The 25,339-nt window shown below is 42.5% G+C and overlaps 1 protein-coding gene across 1 annotated transcript in view; it reads left to right on the forward strand.

Moving 5' to 3' along the window:
• Window positions 1-2,640: 2,640 nt before the first annotated feature.
• Window positions 2,641-25,339, forward strand: part of SH3PXD2A (SH3 and PX domains 2A) — a 95,678-nt gene continuing 72,979 nt past the window's right edge. The window contains 1 exon segment of the mRNA XM_033149740.1: window positions 2,641-2,809. Within this exon segment, the coding sequence (XP_033005631.1) occupies window positions 2,647-2,809 (163 nt within the window). The 5' untranslated portion in view covers window positions 2,641-2,646.

Below are 25,339 nucleotides of genomic sequence, written 5' to 3' on the forward strand. Positions count from 1 at the left end.
CTGGACTGCAAGCAGTCCAGGCTGCTTTATGGGGCAGGTCCTTTGTGAGGTAAATATTCTGTCTCTTGTGCAAAAGTTCACAAATTGAAGGGATAAACAAGGCAAAGCAGAACCAGATGGGGGATATGATTCTTAAGCAATATCTATTTTGTCCTTTAACTTTCCAGGAAAAAGCCAGCAATAAACATCAGTGTTGCATATCCCAGTCTGGATGACCTTTTCTGGGGAAGGTCATGTGATTTTAATTGATTGTTCCTGCCCTCTGAAGCCTCCTGTTTTGTTATTCCATAGTCACTGCTTTCCCCATGAGGCATGGGTCTTTTCCTGGTGCTGCACTGCCATATATTATATCCCAATGCACTGATGAACTCATCAAACCCAAGGTTCATCTTTCATCAGGGAACGTTGAATAATTTCAAAGGCAAAACATTAAGGACAAAAAAGTAGCTTCACACACATATATTATCCCATTCAATGGATTTCCATGTCATCCTCCTGACTCCATCACCAATTATTCATTCTTTTTGTTCCTGTTTGGACCCTTCTTTATGTCCTGTATTCTCTTCACAGAGCTACAATTTCAGAGTGACTTGACTATCTATTTGCAGGGAACTGTAAATTGTTTAAAGTAGCATCATAGTGGTTTAAATGTGTGGTGTGAATGTGGCCATTCTCTGAAATGGGCCAACCAATAGTACTGATGGTCAGCGTGGTGAAAGAAAGAAAGAAAGGTCTCTGGAATTGAGGTGTGGCAAGTCCCTCATTGTGCAAATATACAATGGTACCTCAGAAATTGAACAGAATCTGTTCTGGAAGCCCGTCCGACTTCCAAAACGTTTGGTAACCAAGCTGCAGCTTCCAACTGGAAGCCGTGGAAGCTCCGTCGGACATTTGGGTTCCAGAGAAAGACTGGAATGCTCACTTCTGGGTTTGCGGTGTTTGGGAGCCAAAACGGACGAGTTCCAGGGCATTTGGGATCCAAGGTACGACTGTATTGGGATTTGCAAGCTGAGACACACTTATGCCATATATAATGGGTATAGGTATTTGTCCATTGAAGAATGGGAAGTCTTCCTGAGTAAACATGTGTAGAACTAGACTGTAGCTTCTTCTAATATCATCGCAGTATTGCTTTAAGTCTGTGCAGCCCCTTCTCCTCAACACAGGGCCCTTCTTTCTGTCTACTGTGCTTGAACAGAGAGAATTTCAGAAATTTTGGCCTTCCTCAAGCCCTGTTTTTGCTGGAGGCAAGGAATTTTGGGCTCTTGTACTTAATATACCATCACAATGAGAGGCATTCTAAGTCTATGGAAAAAGTTGACCCGGATTGTGAAGGAACAGATTCATGTTGAAGAGGGCTCCACAATGCAACGATTTAGCTTAGTAAATGAATAGGATACTAATTACTTTTATTTCATTGGTTTATTTGTCTCGCGAAAGAGGGAAAGGGGTCAGAATGCTAGAAACATTACATCCATCTCAATTTTAACAATTTCAGAGCTCCAGAAGGAAGGGGGTAAGCAGTCAGGGGTTGTGTCCCCAAAGAGAAGCATTGGTACCACTGGGTATTCTGCTCATAGTATTGTTTACACCCATACATTGTATTCTATTCTCTCTTCAGTTCCCCCCAATCACCTATGAATGGTCAGTAGTTTCAAGAGGTGGGGAACAGGTTCTTAATCATTATTTAAATGCTTTAACCAATTTCCTATTTGTATGTTTTCATGAAATGCCTTTATTGTCATTTATGACTTTGGAGAGCTGCTTCACTTAAAGTAGAGGTGGGGAACCTGTGACCTTCCAGATGTTGAACTCCAGCTTCCATAATCCTGACTGTTGGCCATTCTGGCTGGGGCTACTAGAAGCTGGGAGTCCAGCAGCATCTGGGGAACACCGGTTTGTTATTCATTTCTAGTAGGGAAGGGATTGTACTGATAGATGGGCAAATGTGCATTCCCTCATGTTTAAGGCTGAAATCCTATGCACACCTACTTGAGAGTTAGCTCCCATTGAACTTATTGGGATTTACTTCTAAGTAAGCATGCAATGATTGTGGTGATGGTGAGAAAATCCTGCTTTGGAACTGCAAGAGCTTCTCCTTTAACATCTATCTATGTGAATGTACAAATTAATAAAATATTTTCTAGAAATAAAGGAACCTTGTCAGCCCCATAATCAAAAGAACCAGCTTGCTATTGCGTGTATTCCAGTCAAAGTGAGAAAACAGCATTTATTCTCCTTATGTGAAAGAAGCCAGACATTTCTACTCTTCTTTTGCACAGACAAGTGTTAGGCAGAGATAACTAGAAGAAGCTGCAGGGGTATGCAGATGGCAAACTGCTTTTTTGAAACCATAGTACTGCAAGCGTCACACAGTATTGCTTAATGAAGCAAATGTGGTAACCTTGCAGGGAGTAGCCGGCATGCTTGTGCCTCTGTGCTGGATGAAAACGATAAAGGGTTAAGCCAGTAACAGCTCTATCTGAAGCTTGATTTAAAGAAGGGAGAATTGATATGCTCTCCCCCTCCCTTGAGTGGATGGTCGGCTCTTTCTAGTGGATCACATGGGCTTGTTAGGCTCTGCTGCAGAAGCACCAGCTGCTGCTGATCAAGGGAGGGTGCATCACCGGCTGGGTGTGTGTGTCAATGCCTTGTGGTCCCAGGCTCCAGTTTAAAAGAGGGGAAGCCCACAATGTGCCTCTGAGCAAGTGGGCTTTACCTTTTTTCTCCCCTGTGCTTCAAGACCTAACCATGTCTATCTGTTGTTGCCTTTTTTTCAGGGATTATGGATCCTCAAAAAGGAAATCAGGTAAGAAACCATGCTTGTTCCATATGTAGCACCATATCTACAAAGCTCAAAATGTTTCTTAACAATTGCTCTTTTATTGCCTGTTGTGTGAAATGTTGGGGGTGTTTAATGGATTTCATTTAGCAGGAAAGGGGGTATTTAAAATATTTTGTAACTGAGTAGGCAAAATGTTGCTTGCACATTTTTGCTGTTGTATATTTCAGCAGAAAATGCGCTTCTCCTTTCCCTCTCTAGTTGATGGGGAAATGTTTTACAAATACTAAATGCAGAAAAAGCAGGCTTTCTATGTTGCAATTTTGCATTGCATTGGAAGCTACCTGAAGACCATCTAGTTTCATGTTCTTGCTAAGGTCACTCTAACCTGACCCTGTCTCAATCCAGGGATTGTTCATGGTTATTTCTGGAGGAATGGTAATGGTATAACTGAACTTGCAAGCTTAGTTTGTGCATGCATTGCCCATTCCCTCATGTGTATCACCACATTTCTCCATCCCTCCCTGGTCTAGTGCTCCTGAAGGGGTTCCTGTACCTTTAGCTGTATCTAAGGGGTGTTGTTTTAGAGTAAATGCAGCTTATTGTGCTGGTATGAAAAAACATGCAGCTGCTAAAACTTTGTCTTGCATACTACTATAAAAAGGAGCAGGAACCCTGACTGTATGTGTTTCTGGCCCACCTGCCCACACATGGATTCAATCTTGACTCATCACTGGGTTTTCTTAATGGCTGCATCCTTACCAGCTGTTGGAGAAATTGCTGTATGAGTAAGAGATTCATCATGCACAGATACCCTAAGATTAGGTTCTCTATGATCTTTATTGGCCTAAATTTTTAACTAGTAAGTTTTCTCCTAATCAGCCAAAAGCATAAATACAAGTTATACTCTGTTGTGTGCACTGTACAGTGCAGACATGGCTCAGAAATGAAAGTCAGGGCCAGCTCTACCATTAGGCAGAGGAAGGCAGTCCCTTCAGGTGACGAATTCCTTCTGAACCTCTGGGCATTCCCTTCCATTGGAGATCAGAGCTGTGTGTGCTATGTAGCTTGTCATGTACTCCCTGAACTAGCCTGTTGCCCTCAGGTGCAGTGGATGATGTTATCCTGCTACAGCTATTGAAGCAAAATTCCAGCTGCCAATCGAGGTGGCTTCTGTACATGGAAAGTGGAAGTGCTGTCTTGTCCTTTGCCTCAGGCAGCAAAATGTATTGTGCAGGGCTGAATAAAAGTGCAGCTGTGGAGTCGGATGGGAGAATAGGTTCACAATGCAATCCCGTTAATGCCTACTCAGAAGGGAGCCTCATTAAGTTAAATGAGACTTAGTCCCAAGTAGCAATATCCAGATGCTTTGGATTGCAGCTGCCCTCAGCACCAGCTGGCAACATCAGTGGTCAGGGATGACTTTATATCTTATTTGTTTATTGTTTCTACTTATAGCCCACTCTTCACTGAATGGTCTTGGGGCAGGCCATATAAAAATAGTGCAATTAATTGAAAACCATATGTTAAAGCTGCAGAAATAAACAATATAATGAGAACAGCAAAACAGGTGTGCAGCAATACAGCACAAGGGGAAACATCCACTTTCATAAAATCTTGGGTAAAGAGGGGCATCTTGACCTGATGTTGAAAACTATACAAGATGCACCTCAGAGAAGATAGCATTTCACAACCTGGGGACCACCAGAGAAAAAGCCCCCATGCACCACCAGCCCACAAACCAGTCAAGGCAGGTGGACATGGGAGGAAGAGTCTTCAAATATTTGGGGCCCAAGTCACATAGGATTTTGTATGCCAAAATCAACACTTTAAAGTGGGCTTGGTAGTGAATTGGTACCAGAGCAGATGCTTTAAGACCAGTATATTCTGAGTCCAGCCAGAAATGCCCACCTCTGCTTTATTCCTGCATTCTGCACAAGTTGCAGCTTCCAAAATGTCTTCAAGGGCAGCCCTGTGTAGAGTGCATGGCAGTAGTCCAATCTGGAAGTTCCCAGAGCATGGATCATTGTGGTGAAGCTACATCTGTCAAAAGGGTAGTAGCTGCTGAACAGCTAGAAATAGGCACTCCTAGTCGACAAGGCCACCTGGACCTCAAGCAGCACTGATGGATCAAGGAGTAGCCCCACACTATGGAACAGTTCCCCCCCCTCCAGGGGAGTTAATTCAGAGTTGTAATCCAGCAGCATTGAGAGAGCACCATGTTGGCTATCCCAGGAAGAATTTGACCACAATACCAGAAGGTTCTTGGCTAGAATACTAGAAAAGACTATTCTCTGTCTTAGATGCTCATGCTAGTCAAAGTTACTGTGCTAGATGCATCAATGGTCTGACTTTTTACAAAATTCTCCCTTTCCCTCCCTCCCTCCCTCCGTGTGTGTGTGTGTGTGTGTGTGTGTGTGCGCACGTGCGTGCGTGCGTATTAAGCGGGGGTATAGAGACCTCAATTAGAGCCTGGGCGGTAGCTCTTATTTCTCTTTGGGAATGACTTGCCCTAATGCTGTTGTACTTATCTGGCATGTGACTCTTATTAATTCCATTGATGGGCTAGCTAAGCTGGAATGCTTGATTTTTGCAATTTAACTAAGTGGTATTCTAATGGATAGTTGGCATTTTGTCTATCTCCCCCTCCCCTTTCCTGAAAATCCTGATGATGTGACAAAAGGCTCCTAGCCTGTAGCGTGAAACCCAGAGGTAAATAGCATAAGAAACCATAACTGTTGTCATTTCATTCATCTTTTATTAACCCTGCTGGGTAGATCAGGCTGAGACTATGATTCGAATGAATGAGCTACATTTCATGCCTGAGTGTGTAGGTTTAAATCTGTCATTCACAGTCAGACGTCAAACTCAATGCCATATGAGTAAACCATAACAAGGTAATGCATAGTACTTTTAACATTTCCCATTAAGAACTATCACTAGATTAAGTCCAAAACATGTCCAAGTTCTCTTTCTCTCTCTCTAAATGTTCAATTTTCCCAATCCACTATTCTTTGTACTTCCCTAATCTTGCACAAATATTTTTGCTGCTATCAGTAAAACATACATTTCTTTTTCTATTTCTGATCTAGCACCTTCCATATATCCCAGTTAAATCCTAAGAGGGTACAGCACCATGTCTTAATATAAGTATTGAAAGCTTTTGTAGAACCAGATCTTTCCATCAAATATGCAACGTTACATTGCCAGCGTTCGGCTTTCTCCTCCAGATAAATCGTTTTAATTCTCTATGGCGTCATGTACTATCTTACTATTACTTTAAAATATTTCCACGTGGTGAATTATGTCTGTATTGCTCCCACATGGATTCTCATACTATCTCCAGAATATCTTCATTTAAATCTGCAACCCACTTATCACAATATTTATTCTTGGCTATTTATATCCATCAATATATTATATATATTCTAACTTTGAAGCAGCTTCCTTGTAATTTCTTAATCTTCCTGGTTTGCCTTAAAAAAAAAAGACTACCTGCTACATTTTTACAAAATCCACCAAATTATGCTTCATCTAGTTATAACATAATGGGATTTTGGACAGGCTCTCCCCCTGGGCAAATTATTTTTGCCCCAATTCCTTGACCATATACTCCACTTTGATAACAATATTATATCTTCTGGCAAGCCTTCTTCTCTTCTTAGGGCTGGGAAAACCCAAAGCAGAACAAGCCAGAGCTGCTTCTGTAGATCTGCTTCTTCAAAACGGGCCTTCAAAAAGTTGGCATAAAGAGAAAATGGACACGATCTGTTAATGCTTTCAGCTCATACCATTGGAATAATAGTGCCCCTTTCGTCCCCAGAACAGAGGTGGGGCATAGCATTCTGCTATTCATACTTTAAAGATGGTGATTCTGTACCCCCACCCCACAGATCAATGAGAATTAGAGTACAGTGGTACCTTGGTTCCTGAATGGCTTAGTCGTCGAGCAAATTGGCTTCCGAACACCGCAAACCCGGAAGTAAGTGTTCCGGTTTGCGAACATTTTTTGGGAGCCGAATGTCTGACGTGGCTTCTGCTTGAGTGCAGGAAGCTCCTGCAGCCAATTGGAAGCCATGCCTTGGTTTTCAAAAAGTTTTGGGAGTCGAACGGACCCCCAGACCGGATTCAATTAGAGAACCAAGGTACCACTGTACTGGAGTAAAACATTGATTGTTTAAATTCTACAGTTCTAGTATTGATAATTTTCACTGAGCTTTAAAGCATTGTTTAAAAATTGACTGTGATCTGGCTGCAGGTGTTTTATAAAGTAATTATTTTTAATACAAGTGCTTTATAAAAACTGTAGAAAGCGGTTACTGTATTAAATGTGGCATTCCTCCCTTTCTCTCATGTGAAATTATGATGGCTATGACATATGTATACAGTGCTGAGTTAATACTTCAGCTACTTAACCATGCAAACTATACACACATGTGAGCTGCATGTGTTGGATTTAATTGCACAATTCAAATTATTTTCAACTCAAAGTGGCACCCTCTTTTATTTCACTTGTAAAATGTTGTTATAAATCCTCTTAAAATTAATGGTTCTGTACAGACATCTCATAAATTAGGCCAATTCTTTATCTCTTCCACCTCCGCCCCCCAAACAAAAACCCTCTGCAAAATACCATCTGTGCTTTAGAAACATAGTCTGCTCTGGACATAATCCCAGAGCATTTCTAGTGCTGGAGCTTTGTAGCATGGTGACTCTGTGTGTCTGTACAGTGATAGCATCCTGTCCCACAGTTAGTGGCCAAGAGTTGTTTCCCGGTAAATACCTAGAAGTTCTCTAATAATTCTTTAACCAACAAAAATGGTTACTCTTGCTGTTACTGGCTCAATACGAGTCTCTTCTTTTCTCTTGCTCTCTGGCTGACATTGGCGCAGTTGGGGACAGCTGTGTGTACTCGGAAGCCATCTCATAATTATAGATTATTGCGTGAGACTTGCTTCTAATGTTTGCTCAGTAGGGTGATTGTGTGCAAAGGACAAAGGTCCTCTACTTTGAATTACATTGTAGACGAGAGAATTTGGCAGCTCCAATTTGTCATGCGTGGGTGGTTAAAAACTACCCACTGAAATTACCTTTCAAAGATAAAGTAGTCTTGTCCTTCCCTCTTACCTGGTTTCATTTGGCTAGTTCTGGGGTACCAATGTGGTGCCTTCAGGTGTTGTGGGCTACAGCTCCCATCATCCCTGACCATCGGTTGTGCTGGCTGGGCTTGAAGGAAGTTGTCATCCAAAACATCTGGAAGGCATCTTTTTGGCTGCCCGTCAGCTAAATGTTTCAAAGGGAGAACAAAATGAAGCCCCCCCCCAATGGGGGGCATAGTGTACCAGGGGGATGTAATCCAGCATGTCTCTCTCCTGCCCTAAGGAAGGTATGGAGCATCTGTAACCCTCCAGATGGACTCCAACTCCCATCCACACACTCTTAATGTTGATTTGACAAGTATTTTCTGGAGGAAAATACTCAGTGTACAGTGGTACCTTTGGTTAAGTACGCTTCAGGTTAAGAACTCCGCTTAAACAGAAATCCTGCTCTGGCGGCGCAGCGGCAGCAGGAAGTTCCATAACCTAAAGTGGTGCTTCAGGTTAAGTACGCTTCAGGATAAGAACGGACCTCCGGAACGAATTAAGTACTTAACCCGAGGTACCACTGTACTCTGAAGCAGGGGAGACAGTCCCCAAGATACAATTCCCATGGCTCCTGCCAGATCGGATTGTGTATGAACATAAATATGAGCAGCTATTGTGTGGAAAGACTTGCTTGTTAAATATGAAGCATGACACACTGTTTTCTGTATGCAGCTTAGTGACGTCTCTGGTTTAAATATGTCCATGCACTATGTGTTATGGCAACCATAGGACAGTAGTTTTCAACTTTCTTTAACTCATAACTTGCAGCATGAGATCCTTGTACCAGCTCAGACTATTATTTTTCCATCTAGCTCAGTACAGTGGTACCTCTTGTTACGTACTTAATTCGTTCCGGAGGTCCATTCTTAACATGAAACTGTTCTTAACCTGAAGCACCACTTTAGCTAATGGGACCTCCCACTGCCACTGCGCCGCCAGAGCACAATTTCTGTTCTTATCATGAAGCAAAGTTCTTAACCTGAAGCGTTATTTCTGGGTTAGTGGAGTATGTAACCTGAAGCGTATATAACCTGAGGTACCACTGTATTGTGTATTCTGACTGGCAGCAGCCCTCCAAGTTCTCAGTAAATATGTTTCTTATCACCTGTTACTAGTTTCTATTAACTGAATATGTCAGTGATTGAACCTGGGACCTTCTGTATACAAACCATGTGTTATGATCCATTCTCATTTGGGATTTCTCCTCCTCCTAAACAAAAAAGGAAAGAAAATAGTGGTTTCGCTAGTGTGACCTACTTGTTGGTCTCTTCTCGTTACATAAAAGCCGGTGCCATGGGGTGTAGTAAAATACTGGGGTTTTCTAAGAGAACAGTAACGTGTTAACATAGTACCTAATTTCTGCCAACATGCAAGATTCTAGCTTGCAGCAAAGAATGTGACAGCACTCTTTGAAGCAAGTGCACTCCCATATTATTGAGGATGTTCAGTGCATTAGCTCTGCCAGGCTGCCAAGCACAACTCTTTGCCACTTTGGAGGCATGGGCTGTGAGTATGAAAGGTACAACGTACACATGTGCATACAATAGTGCACTTGCCACAGCAGTCAGTCTCTAGTATTCAGAGTCCTACCATAGAACCTGAACTAACCCTTGAACTGGGAGAAGGCTAGGTAGGCTGGACATGCTAACTCAGAGATACTTTAATATGAGGACATCTCTGACATATTTGAGGTGGTGCAGGGCTATTAGAACTACACCTTGTGCTCAGTAGTTCAATCAGTTGCAGCTGGAAGAATAATGCGGAAAATACCCTGTCCTTTGACACCTGATAGGATAAGTCCTATCTTAACTAATTTGTTTTAACTGATTTTAATACTGTATTTTTGAATTGTTATCTTTCCTGGGAGTTCAAGGTGAAAGGTTGATGATGATGATACTGTAATGTGTTTTGCTTCTGGACAAAAGCATAGAATTTGCCACCCAGCAGCATATAACATTCTTGCTGCAGTCTGGTAGTGCATTCCCCCCCCCCCACACCACCAGAAACTGAAACCACTGTGATCATCACTAGAAAGAAGTCCCATGAAAAACACCAGGACAGATTAAGAAATAAAACAAATGGATGCTTATTGTTTTGTGAATCTTGCCAAGAAATCTAGATCTCACTTTTCTTTTAAGTTACTAGACTTGCTGGGAGAAGTGTTATGAGGATGGGTTTTGTGTTTTTGATATTGATTTGTCATTTGAAGCACCTACTGGAACTCCTTTCTTTGGAAATATTTTCCTTGCTTTGTGACTCGCTCTGGTCTAGCTTGCTGTGTTTGGAATTCCTAATTGTATAATATGCCTGGTTCATGACTTCTACAAGGTAACTGGCTGGCATCAGCAGGAGAATTGCCACTATTTACACTTCCTTAAATTTCCACTGGATAATCGACGCAAGCACCTGCTGTTGCTATGTTGTGCTTTTTTCCCATAAGGAAAGTTACTTGGAACGTTGTTTTCGGTGCATCCCATCTGCTGGTAGTTCTTGGATGCAAATGTTCAGCCTAATGCACAACAACTGAGGGTGCTTTCCGATGTGGGGAATATTGTGTTAGTTTTCCTGACTTATAATGTTTGCGGTCATTTTTTTTAAAAAAATGTTCCTTTTGCACTGCAGTATCTGTTGTGTTATGGAACTTTGGCTTTTGACTGATTTACCAGCATGTTGTGCTAAATTTCATTCACACCAGTGGGCGTGGTGTGACACAACACCAAACTTTATTGGACAATGTTGCTACTTCCTTCCACACATGCATTCTTCTGTTCCTCATCATTCATCCATGAGAATGGCAGAGAAAGAACTGCATGCTGGTACTTTAAACAGATTTATTTCTGGAATCGGCTGACAGGAAATAAGTGCTAAACTTACACTATATTCCGCTAGATCTCCATTAGTGCCTTTTATGTTGTGTGAAAGCTGAAATATAATGCAGAAATTAACAGTAAGAAGTGCTGTTTTTTCTAGAAAAAGAGATGTCTCAAGTCGCCATGAACATCTCCCTTGTTCTCTTACAATGGCAATGGCACCCACCGGAGAGGTGCTGGGAACTGAGTTCCAGCTGAAAAAAAAAAAGCCCTGACAGGAAATGTTGGGGGCGAGGGGAGAGAATAAACTGCTGTGTGGATGCAGCACCTTTCTCCTAGTGTTGATATATTTATATTTTTGGAACATCTGCATTGGGCTATTTTAACCCCATTCCCCGCCAGACTCACTAGAAATGTTGCAATCTCTTGTGCTTATGCAATATAGAAAACTTGTTTGGATAATAACCCTTCACCCAAACTCATGTCTACATACACCAGGAGCTTAGGACAACAGTATGGTCTGTTAAATGTTGAGGGCCATTTGGTGATGCTCATGATAAGCCGTGGTTTTATCATGACATGCACAAGCTGCAGTGAGTGTTGGGTTTGTGTGCTCTCCTCATGTGGCTGTCAGGAGGGCTTTGGAGGGCTTTTTATTTGGTTTTTAGTAAGCAACAGTTTCCTGTTTTAGTTTAAAGAGTACCTGTGCTCAGTTCTCAAAACGAACCAGCTTCATATCTTGTTTATCCATATTGTTGTAGAACAGGGTACCCAGTGTGGTGCTTCCCTAGATGTTATGGACTCCAGCCCCTCTCCCAGCATGGCCAATGGTCAAGGATGATGGGAGTTACAGGCCTCAACACCTGGAGGGTACCACACTGGTGTAAAGCCATGGCTTAATAAAGGTTTTTGAAATCTTCCTTCTAGTCAGGGTGTTGGGGAGGCACATACAAATCTGAGGTTTGTGCTTATCACAATAAATCATAGTGCCACAAGTGATCTAAGAAATAATATTGAATAATTAAAGCTTCCTGTGAAAGGACCCACTCACAGAAGAGGATGCCTCTTTGCATGATTCACTGCTCTGGCTTGAGTGGGGAGGTAATTCTGCCACATCTCTGGTTAAGGTGTGCTTCGATCTTTTGGTCACTCCTCATCAGCAATTGAGTTAAATAATTGCATTTCCCCAATTCACAGTTCTCTGTGAGCTGATTTTTGAAATACATAAAGTTTTTGAAACATTGCCTGGCAACAGTGTGCACTCCTGAAAATGGACATCAGTTTTTGGGAAAGCATTTTTCAGAAAAGCACCAGCAGGCACTCACTCCCCCCCCCCCTTCCCAGAGCAGGTCTGGGTTGTTTTTATTACTATGCAGGAGGTGCGAGCCAAGTTGGAATTCTTGAATAAAAAAATCAAGCTTTTTACTGGGTGTTCAGATGCTGGTTGCAAGTAGTGAGCTATTTATGATTTGAGCTGAGGGAGATTGGACCTTCACTGCTTCTGATGCAGCAGATTTACCTGCCCTTGGAAGAAGAGTGCCAAGCAGAGTGTGCAGAAACTGAAGGAATGGGCTCCTTCCTACACACCAAACGCAATCTTAAAGGACTTAGGTGTGCCAACGCCAGGTTTAATTTGGAAAATTGTGCTTCAGCTATTGGAAGTTTGGGAAACAATGCAGTACATGATTAGGTCTCTCACTGCAGCTGTTTGGATTGAAGGAAGCAAATGTGTGCCTATTTAAAAATAGGTTAAGAACCTGGGTTTTGTTGCAGTAATGATCGATACTTCTCCTTTGGGACACGATAGCCCTTGCAAATGCATCTAATCAGCTAAGTGATACTGTCTGGTTGGGAGCCAGAGCTGCCTCCCCATCTTTGGCAGTAACTCAACTCTTGCCCAAATTCCTGCCATTTCCTCCTTGCTTGCATAGCTGTAAATGTTATTGATGGCAATGAAGTTATCCAGACTCCCTTTAGAAGCCAGCTGCACTGCTTTGGACCCTAAAATAGCAGTATTATAACCTCCTTCGGATCTCCATGCATGCTGTCTTAATATAGCAACCATATGGGAAGGGGGTAGGAGGTGCAATCTGTCTGGACTCCCTGAAGTCAGAAGCTTCCCCCTGGACCTAAAGTGCCCAGACAAAACAAAATAATCCTGTAGATTCCTAATGTCTCAAATGAGATCAGGATTCTTTCTTGGGGATTAAGCACAAGGTATATCATGCTGGAAATGAAATGCAACGGTGCTAGTTTTTCAGCCTATATTTCCTTGGACTATTGGGCTCTGTTTTCCAGGGAGAGTTAACTTGTGATGTTGTTTGAAGCCCAATTGTGTAAATGTAGAATTATGCCTTGTTTATTTGGAGCATGTGTGATACCTCTGCTCAGGTTACAGTCTAGGAAAAAAAAAACAGCTTTTGGAGTAAGAGAAAGATAGGGCGTTACTGCGCTTTTTTTTCCTCCTTCCTTGCTTCTCCTCTCCCCCCCCCCCCTTGAGCTTTCTTGTGCCATATGATCAGTTCTGAAGCACCATTCGATCACATGAAGGCCAGATGTGAGTATTTCGAAACAGTTTGGTCTCTGCTGGCGTGGAGATGATAAATGAGGCAGTTCTGTTTACGTGGCAAATGGAAGCGGGCTCTGATTGGTCTGGAACGGAACAGGGGAGGAGCTGACAACTTATAACAGGCGAACAACAAGCGAAAGTCTCAAAGAAAGATTCATTGTGTGTAGAACAATGCAAATGAGGGTTCATTTTTAAAATGAGAAAGGGGCAAAAGGCTGCCATGGACTAGAGCTCACTTCCTTTGGAGTCACAGGTTTGTGCATTTGATAAAGTTGACTGTAGCCCATGAAAGCTTAGAAAACCTTTTGCCGTTGATAAAGTACCACAAGGCTTAAAACACTGGTATGCCCTGGATTTGTATTTAAAAGGGTAATGTGTTATGTTTGCAGAGAGAACAGCACATTATGTTTAGTCAATAGAGAGGGAGCAATATGCCCGTTGGCATAGCTCCAGAAGGAAAGGGGCATCCCAAAGATTAATACAAGGTGGATTTAACTACACAACATGTGGGATTCCCTGTTGCTGGTGGAAGTGATACAGATAAAACAAGAAGGATTTCCAGGCAGCCTGGTTTTGAAGATCAATAAATGTTCAGTTGCTTAATTTTGTTAATTTATATCCTGCCCTTAATAGCAAGCACTCTTGGGTAAGGTCATATTTAAATACAATAAAATCACTCAATAAAACCATCTCAACCTGAATTTCTTCATCTCCTCCTTATAACACAGAGGTGACCTTTAGGGGGAGAAGGATTTTCTGCTGGCACCAAAAACTGGACATTGTCTTCCAGGGGAAGAGCATTCCACAGAAAAGCCCCTTTCCTTACATGAAGTCACTGATGGAGTGACAAAAAGTCTCTACCTGGCAGATCCTGCAGGCTAGGTAGAACAATGCAAAGAGAGGCACTCTAGTGGCTTCAAAATGGTGTTAAGCATAGGGGACAATATGAAACCCTGCAGAACTCCGCAGCGTATTTGTCCCGGGACCAAAGAGCAGCCCTGCCCCTTACTGCCAGTCTCTGAACATGGCCCTGCAGTTAGACCAGGGGTTGGCAAGGTTTACCTCACCTGGGCTGGTTCACTCCAGCGGAGATCACTCCATGGGCTGGATTGCGCACACATGTGAGCCCACGATTTCCGACGTCTGTGTCAACGCAATTTCCGGTGCCCCAGAAGTGAGTCCCTGCGCTGCACTGGTTTAGCACAGCGCGTGGGGGACTCACGGAGTGGGCGGCTTGGTTTGGGGGTTGCTTGTGGCCCATGGGCCTTCGGTTGCTGACCCCTGAGATAGACACATTCTTCTGCTCCTAACTCCCAACCCACAGAACCAGTCCAAGAGGATACTGGGGTTAATGATATCAAAAGCTGCTGAGAGATCTAGGAGAACTAACAGGGTTGCACTCCTTCTTTGCCTCTCCCAGCACAGGTCACGTGGCTAAGGCTCCTTCAGTGCCAAACCCTAAAGCCAGATTGAAATGGAGCCAGATAAACAACTCCTTTCAAGCACTTCTGGACACTCACCACCTTCTTGAGCAATTTGCCCCAAAGGGGGATATTTCTATCTGGGCGGCAGTTGTATACCGCTAGTTTCATGGGTGGCTAATTGAGGGGCTGCACCCCTAACTGCTTCAGGGCAGCAGGAACTACTCCCTCAATTGATAAGCATTTTCTACCACCTGAACCCACTGCCGGCTTTCCTTAGCCATCTCTTGCAAGTCTGAGCGTACACATGATAAGTCGAACACCTTGAAGTGGCTTATCCATGTAATTAAACTCGCAAGCCAGGCAACTTATTCTAGAAATGCCTTGCAGAAAGTTTTTGTTAAATGTACATACATGCCCTGTGTTGGACTGTTCAAAGCAAAAATGCACTAGAGCAGTTTTATGGATCACGTCATATTTATTTAAACCATTTTTACCCTGCCTTTCAGTCAGAAAGGCACCCAGGGTGGCTTATATGAGATCCATAACAAGCAAGAATCCTGTAGCCTCCAGATGTTGTTGGATTTCAGCTTCCACCAGCCCAAGACAGCATGGCCAATGGTCAGGGAGGATGGTAGTTGAGTTCAACAATGCCTGGAGGGCCACAGGTTCCCAATCCCTACTGCAGTGTCTGCTCCTCCTTTGTCACGATGGGGCTCAATGGTTATATGCAATAGTATTGTTGGTGATGGGAGTGGGGAGGTTGTAGAGGCTGGGACCAATTAGAATATAAATGTCGTGCAGTTTTTAATCTTTTTAGAAAACCCTTAAAAGTAATGCTAAGCAGATGTTCAGAACAAAAAAAATGCTAGCTGTCTTCCCTTTCAGAAGCACTCTCATCTGTGTCTAGCTGCTGTCAGACACAAGGAGCTCTGGTGTTCTTCCTATATGTGCATATATCTTTTTTATTTGGAAATCTACAATGTAGCTTGCCAGTTGCTTGCATGCTTCTGCATTCCCTGCCGCCTGTGCTCTGCTTTGGCTCAACTGCTGTTGACAAGTATGTGTGTGTGTGTGTAGGGGGGAAATGCTTCTTTTAAAAATTTACAACCAATTAGCATTCAGGGCAATCTGATTAAATGGCAATTGTGTGAATAGCTTGGTTGCACTTCAGCTGCTCCTTCAAAAAACCAGTCATGGATAGAAATCTCACCACCCCACTCACCAAGTAGGTCAGTTGTATACTATTTTAAAAACTGTATCTTGTGCCACTGCGGGAGCATATGGTTCCAATAGAACCATAAGCTCTATGCATTTTCTTATTCCAGATATTTTTCATCATTGCCTGTTTTTTGGCTCTTTCAATATTGGTTTGGCATGGTCATTGCAAACTCTGTTTGGGGTAGTTGGGAAGTTCTGGAGTATTTTCCCTGGATGGAATTATTCTGTGGCTTTATTTCATTATACTGTCACCTCTGTTTCTCTTTATCCAGAGAAACCTCAATAGCTAGACACAGTATGTACGTATTTGGTTGAGTGTTTTTAAACTTGCCATGTGTGAGCTCCTTCTAATGCACGAACTCCTTTTAAAATAAAAGCTTCATGGCAAAGGGTTAGCCAGGCCTCATTTCCTGGAACATCTAAAATAACAATGTCTTTGAGCATACTGAACATGTGCAGAATGCTCCCCCCCCATGCCACTAAGTAACCAGAGTCAACCCTTGTAACACTTGGTGAAGATTTTCAGAATGGAACTATACCTTCTCTCACAGAGACAGAAGCTCATTCAAAAATGTGTAGCTTAATTTTCCATTTTACAGATGAATGAACTGAGGTACAGGGTTTTGCTACCAACCTAGTGTGATTTCCAAGTAATTTTTTTACTGTTTCCTGTGATGGCCTTGCAGGTGCATGCTGGATGTATTTGGGCACTGCCCTGGATCTGCACTAGCTTCCACTCGGGCACAACTCAAAGTCAGGCAGGTCAAATAATACTAGCGAGCCTATTTATTTTGGTCCCAAATGGTAGGTGTAAAGCTTAGCTTACAATTCAAATCTTTTAAACTTTAGTTCCCTCCAAAAGGTACTGAAAACAGAGGCTTTGGTGATATTAATGAATGTTTAGCTGATCACCTGCTTATTGACCAACTTAAAAAAAAAAAAAACATTTTAAAAATTGGTTAATAAACCAACAGCTCCAGCCTTGGCTTCGGATAGAGTGGGTTGAAATGAGGTGCTAAATTCACAGGGTGACCTCCAGTCTGAAGCACTCTAATCATGCCTTTGCTTTAAGAACGTCAGTGTCTGTCTGGATGGCTTCAGTCCATATAGGACCCTGCTTAGCTTTGCAAATGTGCTAACAGTTTTATTGCTGCACCACATACTCAGAGGGTCTTGTGGGCAATGGTACGGCTAAGTAATTTTGGATCCTGGACTCAGTGGTGTTGAGCCATTGGATGGGAGAGTTAGATTGTCATGACATCAGTTGTGAAGCACGCAATTAACATTTCTCTTCCTCCTCCTCACTTGCTGTTCCATGCTTTACAACTGCTTCTACATTACTGATAGAGCAATTATGGGGGACTTCCAGCTCTTTGGTCAGATTAGGTCCATCGGCACCCTGCCCTCACAGTGGCCAACTAGATTGGAGACCCACAAGCAGGGCCTGAGTGCAACAGTGCTCTTTCCTCCTGCAGTTTCCAGCAACTGGTGTTTGGGGACGTACTGCCAATGATGCTGTCATCATGGCCAATAGCTATTATCCTCCACAAATTTGTCAAATTCTCTTTTAAAGCTATCCAGGTTGGTGTCCATCATGGCCTTCCTCGAGAGTGAGTTCCATAGTTTTAACTATGCGCCATGTGAAGAAGTGCTTTTTAAAATCTGCCCTAAAACATTCAGCTTCATTGGATGTCCACAAGTTCTTGTGTTAAGAGAGAGGTTTTTCTCCTTCTCTCATATCTATTTTCTCCATGCCATATGTAATTTTATAAACTCCCATCATGTAACCGTTTTCTCTAAACTAGAAGTCCCAAATGCTGCAACCTTTCCTCGTAGGGGAGTTGCTCCGCCCCCTTGATCATTTTGGTTGCCCTTTTCTGAGCTTTTTCCAGTTCTGCAATATTCTTTCTCAGGAGAGGGGACCAGAATTGTGCACAGTATTCCAAACAAATGCAGTTGCAGAGTCTGCTGCCGATTGTTCCTCTGCAAGCAGGGCTTACGTTTGGCACCTTCAACATTTGGCACCAAATGCAAGCCGTACTGGGATTTGTTCCACTGATATACAACAACCACAGTCAGACTATATAAACATCATAGCATAATCATGACTACTGGAATAAAATGAAGTTTGCTTCCACTTCCCTGATTTACTTGGCTATATGCAACATTAGGTTGTATAAAAGAATAATGCATTTTTAAATAAATAATAATGAGTATTTGTGCCATGTACATGCCATGTAGACCATGATTACAGAATGTTTTTAAAATAAGAAAGCACCATTCCATGGCCAGGTGCTGATACAGAGCCTTTTTTTTTGCACAGCCCCTCGCCCAGGATGTTCATTTAGGACCCTCCTGTGCTGCGGGACTGTAAATGTAGGTCCTGAGGTGCCTTAGGTGAACCATTTCTGTGAACCATTCCTATGTCACCATCTTCATTTGTCTTAATTGTTTGTATTATGCTTGTTAAAATTACTAATAAGTTATTCAAAAACAAAGCAAAACCTTTCTGATTTAGACCAAAGTTACACAATTCCCTGCTTATATCTGTCACTAATGAAACTCTACCATAGGGATAACTTTGGGCCTTCTGATGCTTTTCTTTTAGCGAGAAAGAAAAGCATCAGAAGCATCCTTGGTTGTTTCCTTGCTATGAGGTTTATGGAAATAGTTTCTCTGTGCACACATAAAAGAAAAAGCTGTTCAGTATTTGCTGGGCTATAAAACTGCTTCTCTGTATTTCTAATGCCTCTTCTTCTGCTTTTCTTATTTCTCTGCTGCTTCTTTTCTTGGACTCTGAAGTCTGGATGTCCAGCTTATCTGGTTCTCCAAAGAAGGTTATTGCAGGTACTATATTGTTTTTATATACGAATTTGTGCTTGCTCTCTCTGGTTCCCTGGATGTCAATTAAGGCTCTCTAGAGTGGGGGGTGGGGAGAGAATGGCAGGCTATAGGCAGATAAGTGGCATGGGATCCCTACTCAGGGATAGATTGGGATAGATCTTTGACTAACTACATGGATCAACCATTTGGCCACTAACCTAGATGGCTTTAAAATAATTGGACAAGTTCATGGAGAGGGCTATTGAAGTCTATGAGCCATGATGGCTATGCTCTCCATCCACAGTTGGAGGCAGTAAAGCTTCTGAATACTAATTGCTGAAAACCACACAAGGGGAAAGTGCTCTTGTGCTCAAATTATGCTTGCAGGTTTCCCACAGGCATCTGATTCACCACTGTGAGAAAAGGATGTTGGACTAGATTGGCCATTGACAGTGCCCCCCCCCCCCCCCGGTGTATTCAAGGGTACGCAGTACCAGTACCTCTTTTTGTTGTTAAAAAGTGTGGCACTTACCCTAACAACTTCATGGTGAGTACCGGCACCTATTTTCCTAGAAAAGAAGCTGTCAGGTCTGCATTGGGTTGCTCACGAGTAAGCAGGCTTGAGTCCGAACTGTCTTTTAACAGTTTTATTGTGCAAACTATTTACAGTGCAGAGTGCTGAAAAACATGACCGTATCAGTCACTAGCAGAATCCGGGAGTGGCCCCTTCCGGCTGTGACCCCAACATAAGAGTTTCAGTATCTGAAATCTCCACCTCCTCTCCTTGTGTTTCACCCCTCTGCGCACTTGGGGTGACGGAAATGGCGTGTCTCCCTCCTCACCCGCTGAGCGAGGGGAGTGCAGGGTCTCTCCAACATCCCCAGAGCCTCTGCTCTCAAGCCTCTGAACTGCATGCCCCTCCCCACTAGAGACATTGCTGCTTCCTCCGCTGGAAGAGGAGGTGCTGCTGGTCAGGTGGGGCCGAGGCTCTCTGTAGCATCCCAAGAGCCCTTCCACCACCCTGCGCTGAGCCGAGGACAGTTCCCGGACAGAAGCACTGGCCATTGGCTTGATCTAGTAGGCTCCTCTTAACCCTGTATGTCTACTGACTGGCAGCAACTCTCCAGGGTTACATACAGGGGTCATTCCCAGCCTGCCCTTGAGGTGCCAGAGATTCAACATGGAACCTTCTGCAAACTCGACCACTGAGAAGTGGCCTTTGCCCAAGATATGAATAAGTTCCTATATGAAGTTCCTGGTCTTCTAAACTACTTAAACATATAACCTTAACTTCAAGATGATCAGTTCTACCTTTCAGCTCCAATATTGCAGATCCTCCACTGGCTTATTTACTTGCTTCAGTGTTCCAGAATTAATACTGTTTGCAGCCTCCTATACCAGTTGTACAGTTTTGCTGTATACCAAGAAAACCGACCAGCTATTCTTTGAGCCTTTCCAATTATTTCAGCAAGTTCCATTTTTAAGTTATGCCTAATTTCATGTTCTTTTCTTTTTAACTTGTCCCTTTGTTTTGCTCTCCGTTCAGTCCTCACAATTGTGTTTGTCTACAGGCTGGCTAGCACAAGCCTTGTCAATCCATTATTTTCTCAATCTGTATTTGGTATTTTACTTGCCTGTTGTATCCATTCATGCACTAAGCTTCCCATCTTGTCTCTTTGTCTCCTCTAACATATTCTCATATTTCTTTCTCTCCCTCCCTTTTTCTTCTTTCCCCATCATTCTCCCACCCCCTCTCCCTCTCAATTCTTTAGGTGAGAGGTGATTTCTATCTTCCATCATACTCTTGAGTATTCGGATTTTACTTTGTCAGTTGTTACTTAGTTTTTAAGAAATGGTATTGTGATCCACTGTAATGCTGTCTCTTGATATTCTTCTGTGTTTTGCAATCATTCTCCTCGAGAGACCTGTATGGAGACAAAGAAGCATTAGAAGCAATTATGTAAATATATAATCCAAAATTAAAGTGGACTAAGGGTATTAATCCTTCCTTGGGCCCTTAAGGGTCATTTTAAAGAGTACCCATCTAATGACAATTGCATTTGATGATGTCCCACATGGATACACCTGAGAAGTCAATTACAATAAATGTGATATTCAACTGTTTCTAAAAAAAATTACAAATGGGACCTAGTTTGCAAATTATTCTGCACAAATCCTAGCAGTGTTGACATAACCTATTTCATAATGTCCTGAACAAAATTTCCCTAATCCACTGCACATTTCCCAAGAAAAAGTGTTAAAGCGATTTCACAATCCTTAGGTTAGTTCTGCAGCATGGTGCAACTATATACGGTAAATAATATTCACCATATCCATAATATGATGACAAATCTCTTGAATCTCTCTCCCCCCTCCCCATTTAGTTATTCTGCTTCTTTTCCTCAATAAACATTAAGACAGTATCTTTCCCCCCCAAATTTATCATACAACTGCTTTTGGAATACAGTACTGCACACGGTTCTTGTATAATCTCCAAAAAAAGAGATTATAGAGCTTGAAAATGTGCAGAAGAAAGTGCTTGGGGCTGGGGGAAGGGACAAATCCCCTTTGAGGTAAACTTTCTGTAATGGGGAGGCTTCTTGGTTAAGGGGGGGGAGGGAGGTAAGGGTCTAGAGATTATCAAGATTTGTACAATTATGTGCTATGTGAAGAAAGTGGATAGACAGATGTTTGCCTCTCATATAATACTAGCAGTCAGGGTCCTCCAATGAAGTTACATGTTGGGAGGTTCAGAAGGAAAGACAAAAGCAAGTCCTTCATGCAGCAGATAGTCAATGGAATTTCCTACCACAAGATGTAGTAATGCCTACCAACTTGAATTTTTAAAAAAGGGGATTAGACAAATTCATGGAGGATATCAATGGCTCATGGTCATGTTAACTGTATAATGCCTGTATGCCTTTTAATATCTTGCAAAGGTAGGTACTCTCAGGTGACCAGCAAGCTCAGGAGCAACGGCATTTAGGGTGTGGCATTTGGTGCTTCCTTCCTGATGAACCCATTTTTAAAGGCCTGTGTGGAGCTGACTTTCCTACCGAGTGATTTTTTTTTTACTTATGAAAGTACTTATAAAGTGGCATCCTGTAAGAAAAATTTAATGGTGGTGTACAATGAGGGATGGGAGCTTGGGGTGGAATAAAATAGAAGCCTCAACCTGAAGCTTTCATGCTAGGTCCTGAGAAGCCAAGGAATGCAGCTATCTGGCCACCTGCCCACAGTTTCTTCTAATTTCAAGAAAACAGGCTACCTAGAGAATACAGAGAGGTTATGAGCATCAGGGTGGGTGGACTAGAGTGTGGACAGAACTGAGCATATTTTAATTTTAAAAGGGAACAGGGCCTTTTAAAAAAAGTTTGGAAACCACTGTCTATAAAAACTAGAGGGCTAATACAGAGGCTAAGACTTGCTCATTAGTACAGTATTATGACATACCGGTATCTGGCCTCCTGACCGTGGCCACTTTCAACTGTGTGTGTGTGATGTTTCTGATTCTCATTTTTGTTGACTTGACAGTGTGTGAGGGCTTTTGTTGGCTTAATCTTCCAGAAAACTTGCCGTTTTCTTGGAACTATTTCATAACCTCCCATTGCTAGCTGCTTTTTTTATTTGTATGTGTGTGTGGCCTATGAGGTTGTGGTGGTACTTAGAGATGGACTAAGAGTATAGTCATAGTCTGACTGAAAGTAGGGAAGCATCAACATCCCCTCATTTGGCTCGAAAATCAGCCATGTTTTGTGAGTTTTTCTTCATTGTACTTGCACAAGCTTGAGGGCTTTTGCAAGTACCGGGTTTGAAGGATGCTCACAAAATCCTGATGTGACTAACAAAAATCTATGGAGACATAATGTTCTTCACATGTGTCAAAAGAACAATTTTAAAATACTGAATGCCTGCCAGTGGCTTGGGTATTTGTGTGGTAAAAAGCGAGCTATGCTGAAGACCCTCTTGTCCCATCAGTCTACATAGGTGGGTTGCCCTTGGGCTTGCTTCAGCTGTTTCTGTAGCCACAGACCTTGCAGCTCAAGGTCATGGGTGCAAACAGCAATGTTTACACTAATTACTTTGAGCTACAAAAAAACCTAGTAAGCACAGCCTTGAGGAAATGGGATTTGGGTAGGTGAAGGTGCAAACAGAATTGAAGCAAGGGGCCTGCCAGAGGTGGATTGTACTTGAAGTCATTTGAGCAGGGGTGCTTGCATATTCTTCAAATACTCATTACTTCCCTAACTGAAGTTTATCCACCCATGCTTTTTCATTATTCACACATGTCAGGTGCCGGCACGACACAAAATAGAATTGCTTTTGCAGAAGTAGGATGTTCTGTGCCATCTGAACTATTGATTGCTTTCCATTATAAAAGAGAGCATTGCTACATGCTGACCACCTTGCTTATCGTTGATAACCTTCCTCTGCACCTGCTTTTACAATGTGGCATGTCCCAACACCACCTTTGATACTGTTTTGAATGGTGTCTCATTTGAAGGGTAAAAGTGACAACCTTCCTCACTCAACAGCTGCAGCTTCAAGCCAGCTGTTTTGATGAAGAGCCCTGATATTGCTGACACCCAGTGTTCATTGTGATGAGTGGAGCTTTCAGAAGCAGGAATGTTGATAACAAACTTACTTCAAATTGTCTTTGTGTGCTTGTGCTTTTAGACTTACCATGAAATATGGTTGACAAACTACTATAAGCACCTATCCAATTCTAACCTCTCCTTGGTGACGACATTCTTGACAGCATTTTTGCTACCCTCACTTCCTTATCATTGTTGGTTTGGCTGTTATGTAGATGGAAATTTTGATACTGTAGAAGAGTTGGAAGTGACTTTTATGTTTATTGAAGTGAAGTTACAGTTTGTGGAAAAAGCCATAGAATGAGCCAGTTTGGGATTGCTTGGTGTAGCTCACAAAATGAAAACAGCATATGCCAAGAAAAAGAATTCTTGATCAACTTCTTGCATTCATTTGGATACTCACAGATGAATGTTGGGAACTACTACAATTCACTCAACAGGTTGTTGCTAGGAATGACTTAGAATTACATACACACCTGCTCTCCTCTAAAGGGACATGTAGATAAGGAATAAATTAGGAATTAATTCTGGCACCATATGGTATATTAGTGTGGTTAACCTTTATTGGTTGATCAATAGTGTTTGCTGTAAACAATGTCTGCCATAACAATTGTTTTAGTTACATGACCTTTTTACCTCTCCAGCTTACCAGTATGAGACCTCTGGTTAGGTTAACATAGCATTACAGTGGTACCCCGGGTTAAGGACTTAATTCGTTCCGGAGGTTCGTTCTTAACCTGAAACTGTTCTTAACCTGAAGCACCACTTTAGCTAATGGGGCCTCCCACTGCCCCCGCGCCGCTGCTGCATGATTTCTGTTCTCATCCTGAGGTAAAGTTCTTAACCTGAGGTACTATTTCTGGGTTAGCAGAGTCTGTAACCTGAAGCGTCTGTAACCCAAGGTACCACTGTATATGCATCATTCTTACGGCACCCAGTTGATGACTAGAATGCCTATATGCCATTCATGCACATGCATCCCAGATTAATCTGGAAACATTTGAGTTCTAATAAATTAGAGCCTGGCTGATACTACCATGCGGTGTTCCAAAGCAATGAAGTGTTGATGGTTAGAATGGCTTCCTGGAGCATGTGCTAACCTTGCCCATTGCATAGCACATACTTTCTTGCCCTGAACATATTAAGTTAGGGATTTACAGTTGGCACTAGAGCCTGCCCCTGTGGGTGTACATCTTGCAGGGATCAAGACAGATGTGAGAAGTGTAGTATTGGGATTGCTCTGTAAGAGGCAAATTCTCTTCCCTTGTCTTAAGTTCTAAGAAACATGGGGGGGGGGTTTGCAGGGAACAAACAATCTGGATGGCAAGGAAAGGAAAAGACATTCTGAAAAATTAGAGACAAAGATTTGTCCTTGGATTTTGCATGGTTAACACTGAAGGCCATGTGTGCCTCATTAGGCATGGATTTGGTTTAGAGAACTCAGAGCTCTTTCAGGTATCAAATTATGTCTTTCAGCAGTTTAATAGAAAGCAAAGTTTGAAGCCCATCGGATACATTTTTGTGTATATGGCCATGGGAATACATACAACTGCCTAGGTGTGAGATGGAGGTTGAGAAAGGGAGACTTGCACCTCTAAAATGTTAAGACTCTGAGCCAAATTCTCTCTCTGTTTGGCACTATGCAGTATTACCTGGCTGGATTTGTTGTGATGGCAAGATGCAGGCAATTGGAGCTTCAGTAAAAGTCCATGTGTATGAGCAGCCTTTTGCAGGAAAATAAAAGTTAAATGGGAGGAAATTACTGTATGTAAGCTATTTGAGAAAGCAATCCCCCCACCCCCGGTCTCTTCTGTGTTTAATGCTCTCAGGCAAAAAAAATTTAAAAATGGTTCTTTTTACTTGTCTTTCCTCCACCTCCCCTAATTCTGCCTCTGCTTACCAATTCTCCCCTGCAAATACACCCTGGGCTGTTCTTATACCCTTCCTTTCCCCCTTCTGGCTAGGGGGAAAGAT

Source organism: Lacerta agilis, chromosome 5 (genome assembly GCF_009819535.1).
Source record: "Lacerta agilis isolate rLacAgi1 chromosome 5, rLacAgi1.pri, whole genome shotgun sequence".
Classification (NCBI taxonomy): Eukaryota; Metazoa; Chordata; class Lepidosauria; order Squamata; family Lacertidae; genus Lacerta; species Lacerta agilis.